Source organism: Uloborus diversus, chromosome 5 (assembly GCF_026930045.1).
Source record: "Uloborus diversus isolate 005 chromosome 5, Udiv.v.3.1, whole genome shotgun sequence".
In the NCBI taxonomy this organism is placed as follows: Eukaryota; Metazoa; Arthropoda; class Arachnida; order Araneae; family Uloboridae; genus Uloborus; species Uloborus diversus.
This window is the reverse complement of record NC_072735.1, coordinates 9938887-9958756: the sequence shown is the minus strand read 5'-3', so window position 1 is coordinate 9958756 and position 19870 is coordinate 9938887. Positions and strand designations below refer to the sequence as shown.

The window sequence follows — 19870 nt, the reverse complement described above, 5'->3', positions numbered from 1 at the left end:
CATGAATGGACGAACACTCGTGAATAACTTTAGCGGAAGAAAAAATAAAATTATGACTGCAAGACCAACAATGTTGAGCAATAGAGGAGCGTTTGAGATCCTGTTTTTTGACGTAATTTTCGTGTTCTTTTATCCGGAGTTTGAGGGATCGTCGAGTCTGCCCAATGTAGGCCAATTTGCACTGGCAGGAAACACTGTAAATGCCCCATTTGTCAAGGTTCTGAACAGGGTGTTTAAGCTTTGAAAATTTTAATTTATTAACAGGAGAAAAAGTGACGGAAAAATGAAACTTTTTTAAGATTTTGGCGATTTGTAGACTGATTTTAGGAAAAAAGGGTAAGACAACTGAACTCGAATAGTTCACAGGAGCAAGTGTTTGATTTTTGTTAGTTGAGCTACAGCTTCTTATAAATGGTATCAATAATATCTGATGTGAATCCCCGATCAACCGCAATACTTCGTAGGTAATTCAGTTCAGGTGAAAGTAAATTGGAATTTGAACAAATGGCTAAAGCACGGTAAATAAAAGATCTAAAAGCAGCCAATTTTTGTTTAGGAGGATGAACGGATAACTTGTGGGGGGGGGGGGAGAGAAACAGCAAAGGGTTTACGGAAAACAGTAGTTGTAAACATATTGTTATGACGAGTGATGGACACATCAAGAAAAGAAAGATGATTACCAGATTCCAATTCAACAGTAAATTGAATATGTGGGTCAATAATATTTAGGATGGATAAAAGGTTATCAAGGTCACTGACAGACGAGTTCAAAAGCACAAAAATGTCGTCAACGTACCTGACGTAAAAATCAAATTGTATAATTTTAAATAATTTAAGTTCGAAATAGTGCATGTACAAATCACTTAGAATTGGACTCAAAGGGTTGCCCATAGCAAGACCTTCAGTCATCCGGAAAAAATTACCGTCGAAAACAAACGTGTTTAGTTTTAAGCAAGAACGTGTTAAATTGCACAATTCATTGATCTCAAAGTAGGAAAAGTGATGTTCAGTTAATCTCAGTTTAAGGCAGTGTAACGCACCTTCAACAGGCACGTTAGTGAAGAGTGATTTCACATCAAAAGAGGCCATTCTATGGTTATTTAACTGAAAAATTCGAAGTTTGCGAACGAAGTCAAGAGAGTTCCGAACAGTCAAACAGTTGCTGGAAAGAAGAGGTGAAAAAACGGAAACTAAAAATTTGGCCAATTTGTAAGAAGCAATACCAATGTTAGAAACAATGGGACGGAGAGGAATGAGTGGTTTATGCACTTTAGGCAAAGCGTAGAATCTGGAACATTGTGCAACAGAAGGAATCAAGCGTTTTTTGTGAAAATCCGGAATCAACGGAGATGACTTAATGGCGTTACTGATAGTTTTTAATTCTTTACCACGAGGATCTTGTTTGATTTTTTCATATGGCCCGTCTAAAATTAAGTTATTGCATTTGTTGATATAATCTTTTTTGTTTAGAACAACAATTTGGCCCCCCTTATCAGCGTTTGTAATGACTAAATCAGAGTTAGCACATAAATCTCTTACGGTACGAGTTACATTATATAGCTTGTTATGGAACTGTGAATTGAAGTTGATGTTGTTAGAAATGAGATGACGGATTGAATCCTTCTGTGTGGAAGTTAAAGTACTAAATTTCAAGGCCTTTTCGACCGGAGCAATTAAAAGAGGAAACGACGGTTTAGATGGGGCCGCAAAATTACTATTGAATTTTAAAGCATTAACTTGAACAGAATTTAAGGAAACATCTGAAAGATTGACGACAGCATTAACATTAACTTTTGGTAAGTTATAAGTTGTAAGATTAGAAGAAACTTTACATAAACTGGTTAACTTTTTATTAAGTACTGATTTGTGTTTGTTTGAATAAAAAGCAGCTCTCTGCCAAGACCTCCTGTCAAAAAATTCAAAATGACGACTGGAATTAGCAACACGTAAATGTAAATCAAACAGCTTCTGCTCAATCATTGCAACTTTGTGTCGCGTATCTTGGATGACAGCTCTTAACAGAGCCAATTTAAAGTTGAACAAAGTTTTATCAATTCTCGTTGACCGAGATAAATTGCACTCAAGTGAAATAACACACATACTCACATACAAGCTCAGTTCCGTCTCAAGCGTCTTTTCTGCACTTTTTGTCCACATGGTTAACACTTTCAGGAGCGGTGGTCGCGCTGTGAAACCAACAATTTATAATTTTTTTTTCTCTTTTTTTTTCCGAATGTTTTGAATCAAGATCGCTTGAGTTATCTTTTGAGTTCAATGAACAAAATGAGATGGCAGAATAACAAAAAAAAATTTTTCGTAGGCTCAATTTCTTGTCCAAATCATCAAATTTTCAATTTTTCGTTTACCCCAAAATTGGAATTTTGTTTCAGATTTTGAAATTTTTAATTAGCGCTGAAAGAGTGAATCATTTTTCTTGATTTTACCTGAGGTACTCAATCATATTGTTCTAAATGATTCAAATTCATTTTTACATGTGTAAACATGTTTTTGTCCTTCCCCAGGTGGGAGGTGTGAACAAATGGAGACACCACCCGCAGCGAAAAAAGTTGCCAAAAAATTTTTTTTAACTGAAAAATCTATGTCTAGATGATCAAATAAACCTACTTGTGATGTTTTTCTTCATATTTCTCAAAAATTAGTGATGCGCCCCTGAAAGGGTTAAGGTTGGAAAGACGTCATTTTGCAAACGTAAATGGAGCTTTGCTTGGGTGAAAGTGGACTCAATTGAGCAACTAAACTAATGTGTTCCAATCCATTCTTTACCGGCGACAATAGTGAATGCAAAGAAACTGGCATTGGAGAAAATCGAGATTTTACGCAATGTTACTTTTAACTAGGCTTGCCAGACGTTCCGGTTTCCAGACAAAATCCCGGTGTCCCGGCCGGTTTACTTTATGTGCCGTAAAAGATATAATTTGATGTCAGATGACAGACTCATTCTAAAAATAATTTACTGTGAAGGATTATTTAGAATAATTTCCAAGTCATTTGCAGCGTTAACACGTAAAATTAATATCGGATTTAGCTTGTGAGGATTCTTGTTACAAGATTAAAACTTTTAAGTCATTTGCAGCGTCAACACGTAAAATTAATATCGGATTAGCTTGTGAGGATTCTTGTTACAAGATTAAAACTTCTAAGTCATTTGCAGCGTTGACACGTAAAATTACTATCGGATTAGCTTGTGAGGATCCTTGTTACGAGATTAAAACTTTTAAGTCATTTGCAGCGTTAACACGTAAAATTAATATCGGATTTAGCTTGTGAGGATTCTTGTTACAAGATTAAAACTTTTAAGTTATTTGCAGCGTCAACACGTAAAATTAATATCGGATTAGCTTGTGAGGATTCTTGTTACAAGATTAAAACTTCTAAGTCATTTGCAGCGTTGACACGTAAAATTACTATCGGATTAGCTTGTGAGGATCCTTGTTACGAGATTAAAACTTTTAAGTCATTTTCAGCGTTAACACGTAAAATTACTATCGGATTAGCTTGTGAGGATTCTTGTTACAAGATTAAAACCAAAAAGGACTTTCTGAAAAACGTCCTAGCATATGAAAAGTACACGTAAGTACTATTCAAACTTTTATTTCTCATCCAAAAGTGCTTCTTCTTACTAAAGTAACTTATAAATATTAATGGGGAATAAATAAAATGTTTAAGTTTATCTGCTTGTGACATTTATTGTTACCCTTGGTTTAGGTTAATAATTAGTGGCCATTTATTCATAGCATTGAGAATGAACTGCCCTCTTAAACACTCTAAACACCAGCCAGAAGCGTGTAGACCCTTTTGGATACTCACGACTCTGGGGGGGGGGGGACATTCCGATGTCTCAGCAGAACATTTGAAAAATCTGGCGAGCATACTCAGGGGTGTCCACCCCCCACTCCAAGTCCAATGGTGCAAATCGCCCTCCCCCTCCCCCGAAAAAATCTCAACCTCCTTTCCCTTTTTTTTATTTTAATTTTCAGCTCTTTTTTATTTTATTCATTTTTTTTAATATTTCTCACTTACTTATTCATAAATTATTATGTTATTATTATTTTATTTAAAAATTTCTGTGCTACGCCGATGACATACTACATGCATACATAAACACACACACACACACAGACTAAATAAATCAATAAATAAATTCAATAAATAAAAAATAATAAAATTCCCCCCCCCAACCAAAAAAATTGGATGGCTCAACTTGAGCCACCCCCCCCCCCCTGGTGGCACCCTTAAGTCTACCATTAACTGACTTAACCTCAAACAATAGGGGTTGTGCGCAGTGAAGACTTTAAAGAATCATGTTTTCGAAACTACTAGCACTTATTACACTTAGTGAAACATTATTTTAGGAAAAAAAATGTCAAGCTTTTCTCAGTTACAGATGTTTGATAAGTGAACCTATATTTCCACGACAAACGTCTAAAGTGTAAAAAAAAAAGTTCATTCCGCACGCCACGTGATTTCCTTTTATGGGGTTACATCAAAGACACTGTTTCAGGGCCGTAGCTAGACTTTTGTTTCGAGAAGAGTTTTACCAAACACATTCCTTATGAAGTCTAAATGGTCAATTAAATTTGATTTCATTCATATGTTAAATTGATTTTTGTTACAATAGGTCATTTAAAGCAAATGAAAATGAAGTACCTATTTAATGAAGAAAAACGAGCTAATGTGTGCATCACGTGACTTCCTTTTACTCCAATTTCATATCATTTCCTCATTATTGGTAGTTTTAATGTGATTCAATTGTTTACTCTCTAAATATCACCAACAATGGCCAAATTGAAACCAGATAAAAAATTTAAAAAAATCCGCCAATTTGTAGTTGGCGACAAAATTTGGCGACCTAAAGACTGGCGATATATCGCCAAGTGTCCGACAAATTATAATACCACTTGAGTTTACATCGAAATTAACACTGATTTCCCCCCAAAAAGGTGCAAAAGACCCCCGTTAGGAACATCCGAATGCAACCAAAAGGGGAGATGCACAACTAGACCCCACTAGGAATCTACGTACCATATTTCAACTTTCTAGGACATACCGTTTTTGAGCTATGCGAGATGCATACACACATACGCACATACATACGTACATACGGACGTCACGAGAAAAATCGTGGTGAATAACTCGGGGGTCTTCAAAATGGGTATTTCGGGTGTCTGTAGGTTCCTAGGCATATATCCACGTGTGGTCTGGTCGAAAAAAAAAACTCAAAATTCATTCGGGGGTGAGCAAAATGGAAATTAAGGCCGATTTTTGAGTGAAAATTTTTTCGCGGATACAATACTTCCTTTTTTGTAAAAGGAGAAAAAAACTTATTTGTACACAACGTAAAGTCCTTGTTCCCCCTATCAAATAATTAATGTCTATAATATAACTCAAAAAATTAAATGCGCGTGGGTGTACGCGCATTCGAAGTAATACTTCTCAGTTCATATTTTTTGACAGTAAATAAAATATGTTGAATACAGCAGACCCTCGTTTTACGCAGGTTTATTTTATGCGGTTTTGATCTTACGCGGTTTAAGATTTGACACCTTTATTTTAATTCACGTGGATGAGTTTTGGTTTTACGCGAATGCGGCATTGAAACAAAGCGAAGGTCAACATTGTGTTATTATTTTCAAGAAACATCTCTCTGCGCATTGAATGAACGCAATTTGAGCAGAATCATTGAAGTTTCCAAAGTAAAATTTTAATGTTAAATTACTATTCTTTCCGTAACAACAGTTCCCTTTGTAACCGTAAAAGCCTCTTTCGGCAAGAGAACGTGCATTATTCAATGGGGCAGATTTTAGAATGTGACGAGAAAATTAAAAGGGCTAAACTCACACACACAGGAGTTTTTTTTTTCTTTTTAATTTATTTTCTTTTTTGATGCGAATTTCCTTAATTTTTAAAATCATCTCATTTTTTACCTTTTAGTGCATTTTCTTTATTTATTTATTTGAGGTCACAAACCTGTTTGACTTCACTTCACTTTTTTTTCTTTAAACTCGTAAACGTGTGTACCATCGTTTTTTTTTTTTTTTTTTTTTTTTTGCCCTCTCTCGCCCCTCCCTTTTTTTGCGCCCTTTGAAGGCCAAGGTTGGCGCCCTCTTCCGGGACCCAGTCCGCCCCTGCACGCACATACAAAGTTCATTTTTGAGACATGTTTATCTATTTTATCAAATCCTCTCCCCCCCCCCCCCCACCCACCCACCCACCAAAAAAAAAAAAAAAAAACAAGAGGAAGTTGGGTCGATACAGATTAAATTTCTAGGAGTGGAGCTATGCTTAAAAGTTTCAGAAGCCATCCAGATTTAAGAGACATACGCATTATTTTGTAAAAACTTAACTTTTGAACTGCACTACTATAATATCGTGCAAGGATTATTTCATGTAAAATATTTCACAAGGATCTAAACCTTATACTACAATATAAATAAAAATATTACATTGTACTATAAACACACGCTAATAAATATACTACAATATGACATAAAAATAAGTATACGTATGTTTATTTTATTTAATTGTGTTCATTTGTACTTTACTTTTTAATTTCAGTATTTGATCCAGTTGAAGGAAATGAAGATGAATACAAAAAACTTCATAATGAATACAAAAATTTAGTAAGTACAAACTAGTTTGTAAACTTTTTTTTTTGAAAACATTTGCAGTATTTTGATCTATTTTGAAATTACTTTTTAAAAATTCCGGTACTCTCTTTTTGGTCTACTTTCGCATAAAAGTTTTTGAAAAGAAAAATATGAAAGAAAGTATAGTGTAGTGTCAAAATATTGTTAAAGAAAAGGGTCAAAACGTGTAAAATAGTTCAATAATTTATTTGAAAGTAGGACTAAGAGATGAGGACTAAGGAAAGTAGGACTAAGAGATAAAATGTATGTCTATCGATTTTTCTGCGCACCCCTTCCCCTCCCATACTAACAAATTTTGCGGGAATAGTTGGTCTGATAACGAAACATTTTTTGTTTAAAAAGTCTGAGCCGGATTACCTATAAGTTTCGGTTCAATGTTTAAACAATTTTTGGTTCAATATTGATCGTGCAGCGAAAGAGAGATATTTATCGTCAATCTCTGTAAAACGGTTTTTCCTGCTTTAGAGCGCTTCAAATTAGGATCTGAAGGCATTTCGTATATTTCTGTCCTCACTCAAAAGCACTTCTGCATTAAATTTTTTATTATTTTTACGCAATAGATTTAGTTACTGAAACTGCAATTTCAGACGTCCACACAGTCATTACATTTCTTTAAGTTGGCTGCTGGCAAGTTGTTGATAATTCCTCTCTCTCTCTCTCTCTCTCTCGAGGGGTGCCCACCTAGGGGGGGGGGGGGAAGGTGGTCATGGTGCAGACTGTGCCATTGAAATTTTTAGAGGGTGCTGTTTTGAGGGGTGTTTTTCTCATTTGGGGGGGGGGTCTTTACGATAATTAGGGGGTGCGCCCTTGATCTTAGGGGCTGGGCACTCCTGTCTCTCCCTCTCTGCTTAAAGCAGAAGAGACGCGGAAGACTGGAGGAAAAAATTGACCCTGGAATGATTGGAGCGAAAGAGAGTTAAGTTAGAGGTGCGGCGCGGCGCACCGTGGGGCGAAAACGCCAAAAAACGCTTATTAATGGCTTTTTCTCCCTATACTAAACTAATTGAGGATTAATAAATTTGCACATGCCTACCTCTTAGACAATCAGAAATGGAATTTTAGAGCCCTTCATCCACTACAAAGCTGAAGGGAGCCTTTAGAAAGTTTCAGAACCACGAGTGCGGGAATTGGCTTTTACAGTCAATCTTTTATAGACTGCTTAAAAGCTGCTAGCTTTTAAGCAGTCTACAAATTTTTTTCTCATTAAAGGCGGGTACATTTAATTTCTCTAGTGTCCAACGATAGTAACAGGACGAAAAAAATGAGTAATCGAATTCTCAAACCAAAAATCGGTTTTGATCAGCACCAAAAACTTCGGAATTGAAGGTTATTTTTTTCAAAACTCTCTACAAAAAAATGTCCTCCTATGCCCTCTTAGAAATTAATATTAATTAGTCATCAATGGTCTGTAGAAAGACCCCGAAAAAGAATTAGCTGCGTAAACCTGCGAACTTTGGACCCTGAGCCCAAACAAATCGAGAAAAATCCATTATAACATGCCTGTGTAGACAAACAAGCGAGAGAGTTTTAAAAACACTTTTATGCGATTTTGGCGTTTTCGCTCCACTGTGCGGCGTGCCAAAAATTAATGTACTTCCCAATAATTAATGTACCGTCGCAAGCGGCTAGAAAGGGGGCGAAGCGTATAATGTAGACCCTGAGGTAAAAAGTTCGTCCGTTTTAAAATGTTTTTTTTTTCCTGCTGCATTTGTCCATTTTTTTTTTAAATAATTTTAAATTATTTAAAAAAAAATTTATTAATTAATTTAAGCAATAAGCAATCACGATTGCTTATTGCTTTCATTTGACTGTTTTGATGTCCTATTATTTTATTTTCCCACCGCCACCCTCCGCACCATCACCGTCGACCGACTCCTCACGATGCTGTTCCTCTTGCAAAAACCGTCTCCAGGTTGCATGCATATTCTACACACACGCGCATACATACACAACTACACACACACACGCACACATACACACCCATACATACGCCTACACACATACACAAACACATACACACACACCTACCCACACACTCATGCTTGCACACAGACACAAACACATGCCCACACACATACACATTCTCCCCCCCCCCACACACAAACACTCATACACACAACTACCCACACACTCATACCTGCACACAACACAAACACACATGCCTATACACACATATACATACCCCCCTTCTACACACAAACACACATACCCCCCCACACACGCCTACACACACACTCACACACTCGTGATTGCGAAAAACATAATTTGAATTCAAGAGGTCAAAATTCTTTTTTTTTTTGAGCAATCACGATTGCTTATTGTTCTCCCTTGACAGTACTTGAAGTTCCGGTTCCTTTTTCAGCTTGGACCAGGCCTGCAGCACCACCGTCCACCGGCGGCGGCGCGGCTGGTCCTGAGCACTGTCCACCGGAATCCACTTTTGCTGGACGGTGGCGTCCATGTCCTACACACGCATGCGCATACACACTCCCCTACGCGCGCACGCCTTTACACACATACACACGCCTACGTGCACACACGTAAGCCTACGCACATAACTATACACACGTAACCACCCAGGAGGAGGGACATGCTTGGGGGGGGGAGCCATTTCTAGAAACAATAACTCTAACCAGTAGTGTCTTGTTGCAACTCGTGATTGCGAAAAACATAATTTGAATTCAAAGTTTCGGAATTCAAATTGGAGTTTTTTTTTTTTTTTGAGCCATTACGATTGCTTCTTGTTCTCTTGACCTTCTTTGATGTCCGGTTCCTTTTTCAGCTTAGACCAGGGCTCTGCAGCACCACCGTCCGCCGTGCTCTGCAGGCGCGGCTTTCCCTCGATCCTGAGCTATCCGCTTCTCCTGGTTGGAGACGTCCATGTCTTACACACTCGCACTCTCAGACACTCACACACATACAAACACACCACTTCACACACATACACTCACACACACCTACGTGCATACACACAGGTCTACGCACACACACAAGCCTACACACACAAACCTACACACACACAGCTATGCACACGTAACCGCCCAGGAGGAGGGGCAGTCTTGGGGGGGGGAGGAGCCGTTTCTAGAAACAATAGCCCCCAAAGAGCAGGGTCCCGTCGCAACTCGTGATTGCGAAAAGCATAATTTGAATTCAAAATTTCAGAATTCAAACTTTTTTTTATGTAGCGCTTAGTAACCCCTGAAAACCTTTGACTAATTTTGTACAAACGTTCTAACGATAGTTCATTTTTGCCTGGGAGCACAAGGTTTATTTCATCATCATTAGTTTAATTATTAAGTGAACATATGTTTTTTTTTCCTTTATTACCCTTTTTTCTTTCTAATAGGTGGATACAATGCTGAGTAGTCACATGGAAGATCTAGGTATAGGCCCGGAAGAATTCGAAAGGGCTTGTAGCGAAACTGAGAGGAATATTCATTCTCAATTTCGTAAGGTGAGTGGAATACGAATATTTTGTTACAATATTATTATAATATGCCAACATCTATTTTAAATAAATATATAACAACATAGTTAATCGATGCATGCCCGTTCAATTTATGCTCTCCTTTTAAACTGAAGCAGAGAACATCTTAAATTTAAAAAAAATAATAATAAATGAACATCCGGCCCCTGACATTCATTTGAATTTTGACGTCTTGAATTCAAATTATGTTTTTTGCTATCACGAATTGCGATAGGACCCTATTCGTTGCGTTTCTCATTTCTACAAATGAAATGGAATAGAAATGAAGAAGAAATGTGCACCACCCCTTTCATATTATTACTGGTGCTTTTCTAGATTAGGTAATGCAGTAAAACCTGTAAAGTTGACCACCTTTGTAAGTTGACCACCTGTCTATGTTTTTAGCTGATAGCTTTTGTCAGGAACGGAATTAGTCCTATCTTGTATAATGAAGGAAAACCTCTGTAACTTGACCACCTGTCTATCTTGACCACTAATGTACCCCAAGTTTGGTTTGGAGTATTGTAAAAAAGCCTTTGTAAGCTGACCACTTGGTTTATTTTTTAAACTTAATTTAGCAAATTATTTTATTTTATTATTATTTTTTTATAGCTTTCCAAAAATATTTTTCATGCCAGACCAGCATTTTACCAACTAAATAAAACAGCAGCATAACTAAACCTCCTTGTAAGTTTAACCACATTGGAAAACTACTAAGAACTCTTTTATTCTCCAAAATTGTTTTTCTTTTGTTATTCTATCTGAGATTACCTTTTGTACTCTATGTTCAATGAAAACATGTGTCAGTGGAAAAGTACAAAGTATTTTTTTTTTCAGTTGCAATATTTTGTAGTAACACCGGATTTGTACTAGAGTAAAACTTACTTGCATTGCAGTATTTCTAGTGCAAAGGATTAAGAAATAGGACATTTTCATTTTCAACTGACTTTTAGAACTATGAGAGTCCAGCTAGTTGCTCTTTGTGTTATAATTTTACATAAAATGGCTTCAAAAAGAAAGTTAGTTGAACTTGAAATTGATAAAAAGTATGAAATATTAAAATTAATTGAAAATGGAGAAATCCAGAGAAAATTAGCAGACACATATGGAATTTCCAAAACTAGTGTCTAATAAGAGCGCCAAACTTCAATAAGGAGTTATTTTGTTGAAACTAGATCATCATGATTATAAATGTATTAAATGTATATGAGAAAAAAAAATAAGCGAAAAATTTGTTATTTTTGATTAGCTGTGATTTTTTAGGAACTATTAATATCAAATAACTTTTTATAAATAATGTTTTTTTTATCAATTTACTAAAGTTTTAAATTTACACGACACATTATACGTCATTCTGAGAAAATAACCTCTAAAAATACTTGAATAACATTTAAAATTATTGTTTCAAAGTAATGTTAAACAATAAAAGTGAGTTGAACCGAAAGAGTAAGTGTCAATTAGTCAAAAAATGAATACATGGTGCAAGAAATGACAAAAAAAAATAAATAAATAAATCATTACCCCCTTTATAAGTTGACCACCTGTCTAAGTTGACCACCAAAGTACTGCACCGCAAGTGGTCAACTTACACAGGTTTCACCAGGGGCGTAGCTAAGGGGGGGTTTTGGGGACAACCCCCCCCCCCCCGAAAAGTTAGTCTCAAAAAAAAAAGAGAAAAAGAAGAGAGAAGACAAAGAAAAAAAAAGAAGAAAAGGAAAAAATTCCAAGCGATTATACATACATATATATATATATATATATATATATATATATATATATATATATATATATAAAAGAAGTAACCCCCCCCCCCCGAAAGTCGGGTCTAGCTACGCCACTGGGTTTCACTGTACGAGGCGTAGAGATGAAAAAAGCAGTGCTGATTAGGTTGCAGTGATAAAGATATAGTTATTATGGCCAATTAGAAAATCGCCCGTCATGGTATGACGGGGGAAAATTGTTTCTACATTTGAACGAAGCAATTCCCGGTTTGGTGATATTTTGATACAGTGACCTCTCACTTACACGCAACCAAAGGGGACAACGAAATTTTCGCGCACTAGTGAGATTCGCGCATAAGTGAAAAACCCCAAAAATAAGCTTAAATACAGTAAGTTATCAACAGTTATAGTAATACTAATAGTACACTACTGATACTAATGAATAAATACGCACATCATTTCCATTTATGCATTGTAATTTAATAAAAATGTAAAATTTGAAGTTGCACGTTTTGTCATTTTTTATACACTGTACAGTATGTAAGCGAATTCCACAAAACCTAAAAACTGTCGCGTGATCAGGGTCATAATCTGTGAGATACAAAACATCCTCGATAGGCTATGTCAATGCTTTCCGCTTCAACACGACTTTTAGGAAGGTCAACCTTTTCGCTTGTAACCCATTGTCCACTCCCGATGTCAATCACAACACTAACTGCACCCCCAATCGCACACTTGCGCGAAAAAAAACGCGTTCTTGGAAACATTTTGAACATTGGAATAAAAGTGTGAGAAAGCATTACAAGAGACATCAAGAAGAGTACAAATCTTCCGATAAGCAAAGCGTAAATCGGCGATTTAACTAAAACTTGAAAAAATTTTATCGCGCATAAGTGAAAGGTGCATTTTAGGTTTCGCGTATAAAAGAACAAGAGTTAACATTGTTTTCCTATATCGCTGGCCGGGCCCGTGAGAAAAACGCGCATAAGTGAAAAACGCGTATAACAGAAATCGCGTATAACAGAAATCGCGTATAAGCGAGAGGTCACTGTAGTTGAAATTTGAACCCTAACTCCAGTGGATTAACCCTAAACTCCAGGAAATAGTGTTCATTGTTTTCGTCTCTTCATTCCCCTGAAATGACACAGTCTTACGAGTAAAACTGTTATGTTACCGGATCGAGTTCAGCCTTGTAACGATAAATCCTTTCCCTGCATGTTAAACATTACCAAAACATATTATCAAATTATCATGCGAGTTTCATTGTTGAAGCTCGCGGGTTACTCGATCATCGGCTATTATTTATATGAGGATTTTCACCCGTACACTTATCATAGAGATTATATTCACAGCGCATATCGTTATAGTATTTTTATTTTTTTATCAAACTTAAATGATAGGAATTAATAATCTGGAAATTATTAGCAAAATGGAAATTAAGGTCGATTTTTATGAAAAAAAAATTGATCAAATGACTCAGTAAATAAAAGGCTGAATGATTAATCGAAAAGATACTGAAACAGTAAACGTATAATTAAATGTAAAAATAAAAAAAAAAATTGAAAAAAAAAAAAAAATAGAACCGACTTCAAAATTGCTCTAAAAAGTGAAAAATAATTTTATTCTTTAAACACCATCGATAATACTTTTAAACATAATTTTTGAAGTTGGCGCAAAAACGATCGATAAAATCATTCACAGCCATAACTCAGTTACAACTATAAATTAAATCAGGCCCAGTTTATTCACTACCACATGCATTACGCATTGATGACAGCATATTTGAGTAACGTTATAAATGTTTCGTTCCTAAATTTGGATGATTTTTTGATAACAATATGAACGAAGCATGGTTACAATGGATTTTACTTTTTGTTTTTACACCAACTTCAAAAATTATGTTTAAAAGTATTATCGATGGTGTTTAAAGAATAAAATTATTTTTCACTTTTTAGAGCAATTTCGAAGTCGGTTCTATTTTTTTTTTTTTTTTTTTTCAAAAAATTTTTTTTTAATTCTTTTTAGTGTAAATGTAGATATTTCAGTAAAAGTAAGAAGTTACCTAGTAAGAAGTTCATCTCTATATCACTGTATTGCTTTAGAAAAGCCTTTATTCAAAATTATCATTACAATTACAGTTATATGGCACCAAACTTTTATAACAATGAGTTTCATATTGTCGCGTATATGAAGATAGCGAAGACAATGTGAAAGCCAAATGAAGCGAATACTCGTTAGTCTCAACTCGAGATCTTTATTCAGAACCACGAATGAACGTTACATTTCCTTATATACAACTTGAGAAAGTGCTGGAACTTTCCAGACTTGGAAAGATACAGAAATTAATAGAACATTCGAGAAAATACGGGAAACAGTAGAAACGAAATTTTAGTAAAATTCACTTTGTTGTAAGGGAATAAATGAAAAATAAAGTGAATTAATAAATGAAGGAATGTAAATGAATTAACTAATAAATGAATACGTAACTGATTTAGTAAATGGCTGAGTAAGTAAGCAAAATAAACTATTTCGTTTTGTCCCATTCATTTTGCCGCATGTATTTGACTAAAAACAAAATATTTGAAATACAAAAAAGCTTAATATTCACTACTATTGGTACCCGCACGACTTTGCCCGTAATAGAAAATTATAAGGTCTTTTGGTTCGCCTGTATATTTACAAATAATGGATGGTGAATTTTCTCGCCCATTGGCTTGTGCCCATGTTACGGTTCCACGTTATGATAATTTCGTAATTTACTCGTCCATCTTATTATAATTTTGTTCTTAAAATTGGAATAGAAAAAGAACACCATCGAATTTTCGAAAAATCGCTTCGAGGTGCACACCCCCTTGCTACAAACTAACTTTGTGCCAAATTTCATGAAAATCGTCCGAACGGTCTAGGCGCAATGCGCGTCACAGAGATCCTGACAGACAGAGGGACATTCAGCTTTATTATTAGTAAAGATAAAGATATATAGAAAACATTTTTTACTTACAACAAAATATTACAATATGAGTATCAAATTTTGAAAATTACATGTATTATCATATGCTTTAAACTTTGACGGTATTTTTTTCCTGACTGAAATAGACTACATGTGCTGCCACCTAGTTAAAATATTACCAGACAAGTGGCCCTATGAGCAGAGTAAATATTTCACCATTTCACTTTGCCCCACATTCCCCTACTTAGTATGACGGATGAGACACAGGCATTGTATAACATATTGTAACGGATTCGGTGCGACTTCCACTTTCTTGAAATAAAGACACAGTTCTTGATAAAAACACAGGAAATTTATTTACACTATGTACAGGAAAGATCGTCAACAACTGCTAAATTATTCATCAGCAATTAAGCAATTATCACACAACACCGTAAACTCAACGTTTACACACGTATTTACTTCCAAATACGAAAACAACACAGCGAAATGCCTCGCAATAAACAGAGCAAATACGCTCTCAGTTCGAAATCTCAATCGAAACTCCCCTCTTTATCACGCAGGACGCTTTTATAAACATCGAAGAATTTTCCACAACATTCTTACCTCTTCTCGAAATGCGTAGATCGTTATCAAATTTTATCAATGAAAAGAAAAGAAAATAGGGGGTCGTATACTTTAGCCGAATGAAAAGGGGTTGTATATTCATTACGGGAAACTATTTACAGGTTACGTTACTACAATTACTATTTACAGGATTTGTAACATTGCACCCTTCCTAAGGACTGCACGTCCCGGGCAGTACAATCCCCAGAAAGGGTGCCAAACTTCTAACACAAGTTTACAAATATACACATTAATTAATAACTAACAGATACAGAAAACACAATAATAACAAGAAATATTACTAAACATTAAAAGCAAAAAATTATCTACAACTTTTATGTTATCAACCATGGTTGTTTACGTAATACTCATGAACTATGGCCATAGTATGGGACTAACCGATCATAATGTACAACCCTAGGTTTTGCATTAGGTGATTTTTGGATCCTCACTACGACGTCATTTAGTCGGTTAACGACTTTGTAGGGTCCATCCCAATGCGATTGCAATTTGGGTGACAGACCTTTCCGTCGGATGGGATTCCATAACCAAACCTTGTCGCCTTCGTTGAATTCATGTCCAGTAGACCTTGTGTCGTATCGGGTCTTCATCTTCTCCGCCGCGATGTTGATTCGCTCTCGTGCGAAGTTATGAACGTCTTCCAATCGGTCCTGGAAATCCTGGATGTACTCCTCAGGCGATGCAGGCGCATCCGGAGGACGACCGAAGACGAGATCACAAGGTAGCCGAAGCTCTCGTCCGAAGAGCATCTGAGATGGGGCATATCCGGTAGTCTCGTGGACAGCACTGCGGTAGGCCAGCAGGAACAAAGGTAGCTTCTTGTCCCAATCCTGTTGATTTCTGGATACCAATAGTGAGAGATTATTCAGGATTGTGCGGTTAAATCTCTCCACCATGCCGTCCGATTGTGGGTGTAATGGTGTTGTCCTAGTTTTCTCAATTCCGAGAATTTGACATAGGCCCTTAAACACAGCAAAGATGAAATTCCTCCCTTGATCGGAATGAATCTGCAAAGGTGTTCCATATCTCGAGATCCAATGTTGGACTAGAGTCTCTGCTACGGTGGTAGCTTCTTGATCTGGAATGGGATACGCTTCGGGCCATTTGGTGAAATAGTCGATGGAAACAAGAATGTATTTGTTCCCATCAGCAGTTCTTGGTAGAGGACCCAGGATGTCGATCCCAATTCGTTCGAAAGGAGCTCCAACGTTGTACAGATGTAGCTTCCCTCTGCTTCTTTTAGTCGGTCCTTTACGAGCAGCACAGGCGTCACAAGAATGGCACCACTTCTCCACGTCATCCTTCGCCTTGCTCCAGAAGAAGCGCTCCCGAACTTTATTGAGGGTTTTCAACACACCAAAATGTCCTCCAGTCGCACTACTATGTATTTCTTTCAGAACATCTGAAATCCTTGATCGGGGAAGTAGTAACTGCCACCTAGACGTTTTGCCGTCATCAGATTCCCATTTTCGGTACAGTACGCCGTTCCGTAGATGGAGTGAATTCCATAAAGCCCTGTATCTTTTTGTTGCAGGACTAAAGATGGAAACGTCCTGCCAGCTAGGTCGCCGACTGTCACTTTCCATGAACTCCAAAATTGGTTTTATGTCGGGGTCTTCAAGTTGATCTTTTCGAACTTGGTCGTCACTCCATGGATCAGGTTCTGATGATATTGGAGTCACTGTCACCTGATAGGCGGTAGGGCTAGTCGTTCCATACTGTTTCTCGATTCGGGAACAATAATTGCAGTTCTCAGGACAGGGTCTCCTTGATAAAGCGTCTGCATTACCGTGAGACAACCCTTTTCGGTGCTTGATCTCCATGTCATATTCCTGGAGCCGCTGTATCCATCTGGCTATCTGGCCTTCCGGATTTTTGAAGTTCAAAAGCCAAGTTAATGAGGCATGATCTGTCCGAAGCAGAAATTTTCGGCCGTAGAGGTAATGATGGAAGTGTTCTACAGCTTTCACTATGGCCAGTAACTCCTTTCTGGTGACGCAGTAATTTCGCTCCGACTTTGATAAGCATTTGCTCCAGTAAGCGATGACATGTTCATTTCCGTCAATTTCTTGGGATAAAACAGCTCCGAAGCCCTCGTTGCTCTCATCAGTGTCCAGGATGAAGGATATTTCAGGCTGAGGATAGGCGAGGATAGGCGTTGATGTTAAAGCCTCCTTCAGTCGTAGAAATGCATCTTCGCATTCTTTGGACCATTCAAACTTTTGCTTGCTCTCCGTCAGCTTATGCAAAGGTCGTGCAATGTTGGAAAAACCCTTTACAAACTTCCTGTAGTACGTGCAGAGCCCCAGGAAACTTCGCAGCTGATGGATGTTTTCGGGACGACTCCAACTCTTGACCGCAGATACCTTTTCTGGATCGGTTTGTACACCTTCAGAAGAGATGATGTGACCAAGGTAGTTCACTTCCCGGCGGAACAAATTACATTTGGATGGGCCTAACTTCAGATTGGCTTCCTTAAACTTTTGCAGCACCTTCCTAAGATTTGCCAGATGTTCTTCGAAACTGCGTCCCACGACGATGATATCGTCTAAGTAGACCAGACAGGATTCGTAGGAAAGTCCTCTTAACACTGTCTCCATAAGACGCTCGAACGTAGCTGGTGCATTGCAGAGGCCGAAGGGCATCACTTTAAACTGCCATAAGCCTTGTCCAGTTGTAAACGCTGTCTTCTCTCGGTCATCAGGGTGTATCTCAACCTGCCAGTAGCCGCTCTTCAAGTCCAGGGTCGAAAACCACTTGTGTCCGGAAAGGTGTCGTCTATCCGTGAAAGAGGGTAACTGTCTTTCTTGGTGATTTCATTCAGCCGTCGGTAATCGACACAAAATCTGGTGGAGCCATCTTTCTTTCGGACCAAGACGATGGGAGAGGCCCAAGGACTGGACGAGGGTTCGATGACATCATTCTCCTGCATCTCTTTCAGGAGGGTCTCAACCTCTTCCTTCTTGGCGAACGGTAGTCGTCTTGGATGCTGTTTAATAGGGGGGTGTTCTCCAGTGTAAATCCTGTGCTGCGTTAAATTCGTACGGCCAACATCCTCCGATGTAGATGAAAACTGATGCTTGAAATCGTCCACCAACTGTTCCGCAGCAGTTCTTTGATCTTTCGATAATGGCGCACTCCCAATTAATTTCGATTTCAAGGACTCAGAAGACACAGTCTCGGGGAAATTGATTCTTCTACTGATGCAGTTTACTGGAGTACAAGTTGCTAACACTTCACCTTTCCGGATATTCCTTGGCCTTTCACTCACGTTGGCGACTCTCACAGGAATTACATCCTTAGAAAGGTCCACAAGCGTAGATACCAGCACTCCTTTTAGGCTATTGCTTAGGTTAGGGTATTCAATGAGTCCAAATCGAAAACTATTGCTTTCTTCAATGGAGCCAGGTATTAATGATTCTGACCTTGAGGAAATCTATAAATCTGTTTGGGCTATTATTTGATGAGCAGATTTTACTTTCTGCGGGGAAAACGGCTATGTCTTCTCTCATCGAGTGCAGCTCATTAGTCTTGAAGTCGAGGTTGAAGTCATACTTCTTTGAAAAGTCCAATCCGAGAATGAAGGGGTCCGTGATATCAGCAACGAATGCCGTATGATGGTAGGTGGCACTCCCAAACACTATTTCCAAGTCCACTTTACCCTCAATCTCAATTTTGTCACCTGTCACAGTCTGGAGACTTACGCGTGGCGATGTCCACAACAGTTTCAATCCAAATTCACGAGCCACATCTGTTCTAACGATTGTCACATTGGCTCCAGTGTCGACAATCAGTTTGCAAGGATTCCCATTTACATGGGCGTAAATGAAAAGTCCATCACTGCCACTACTAGTAGAGGAAATCTGCAGAGCTCTGGTGGAGGTGATTTCTTTCCCTCACGTAGCTTGGCGAGCAGGACAACTCCTTCGCAGGTGCCCTTCACTACCGCATTTCCAGCACTTCTGCTCTTGTTTCTTTTGGGCTGTTATGCTGTTCAGATGTCTTGCCAAGTCACCGAGTTGTCTCTCAAGTTCAGCGAGATGGGACGACCTGGAATCAGACTCATCAGCTTCCAGAGTTCGGATGGGATGGCGATTCACACGGGTTGCTTGCTGGGCGGCCTCCAACTTCATCGCATACACAACAGCAGAATTTAGGTCTTTGACATCCGCCATCCGTAGAGCTTTCTGGATTTCCGGATCTCGAACCCCGTCGATGTAGTAGTTGAGTGCCAGGTTGTCTCGAACATCCGCAGGACAGTCGCAAAAAGCAAGATGAGACAGTCTCTCGACGTCAGCCGCTAGCTCTTGCAGGGTTTCCCCGGTTTTCTGGAAACGGGACTTCAACTGGAGTCGGCTGAAATCTTTCTGGCACTTCTCACCGAAGCGAAGCTCCAACGCAGATGTGAGGGCGGCGAAATCCAGGCGCTGGCTGTCCG

The 19870-nt window shown here is 38.0% G+C and overlaps 1 protein-coding gene across 2 annotated transcripts in view; it reads left to right on the top strand.

Annotated features, from left to right (window-relative positions):
• Positions 1–19870, top strand: part of LOC129222212 (cilia- and flagella-associated protein 36-like) — a 105212-nt gene that overhangs the window by 42721 nt on the left and 42621 nt on the right. Inside the window, exons 2-3 of one of the 2 annotated variants that reach the window (XM_054856689.1) lie at positions 6577–6641; positions 10015–10122. The exons of the other annotated variant lie outside the window; for it this stretch is intronic. Coding sequence (XP_054712664.1) covers positions 6577–6641; positions 10015–10122 — 173 coding nt within the window. The remainder of the gene's footprint in view (positions 1–6576; positions 6642–10014; positions 10123–19870) is intronic. 2 annotated transcript variants of the gene reach the window in all.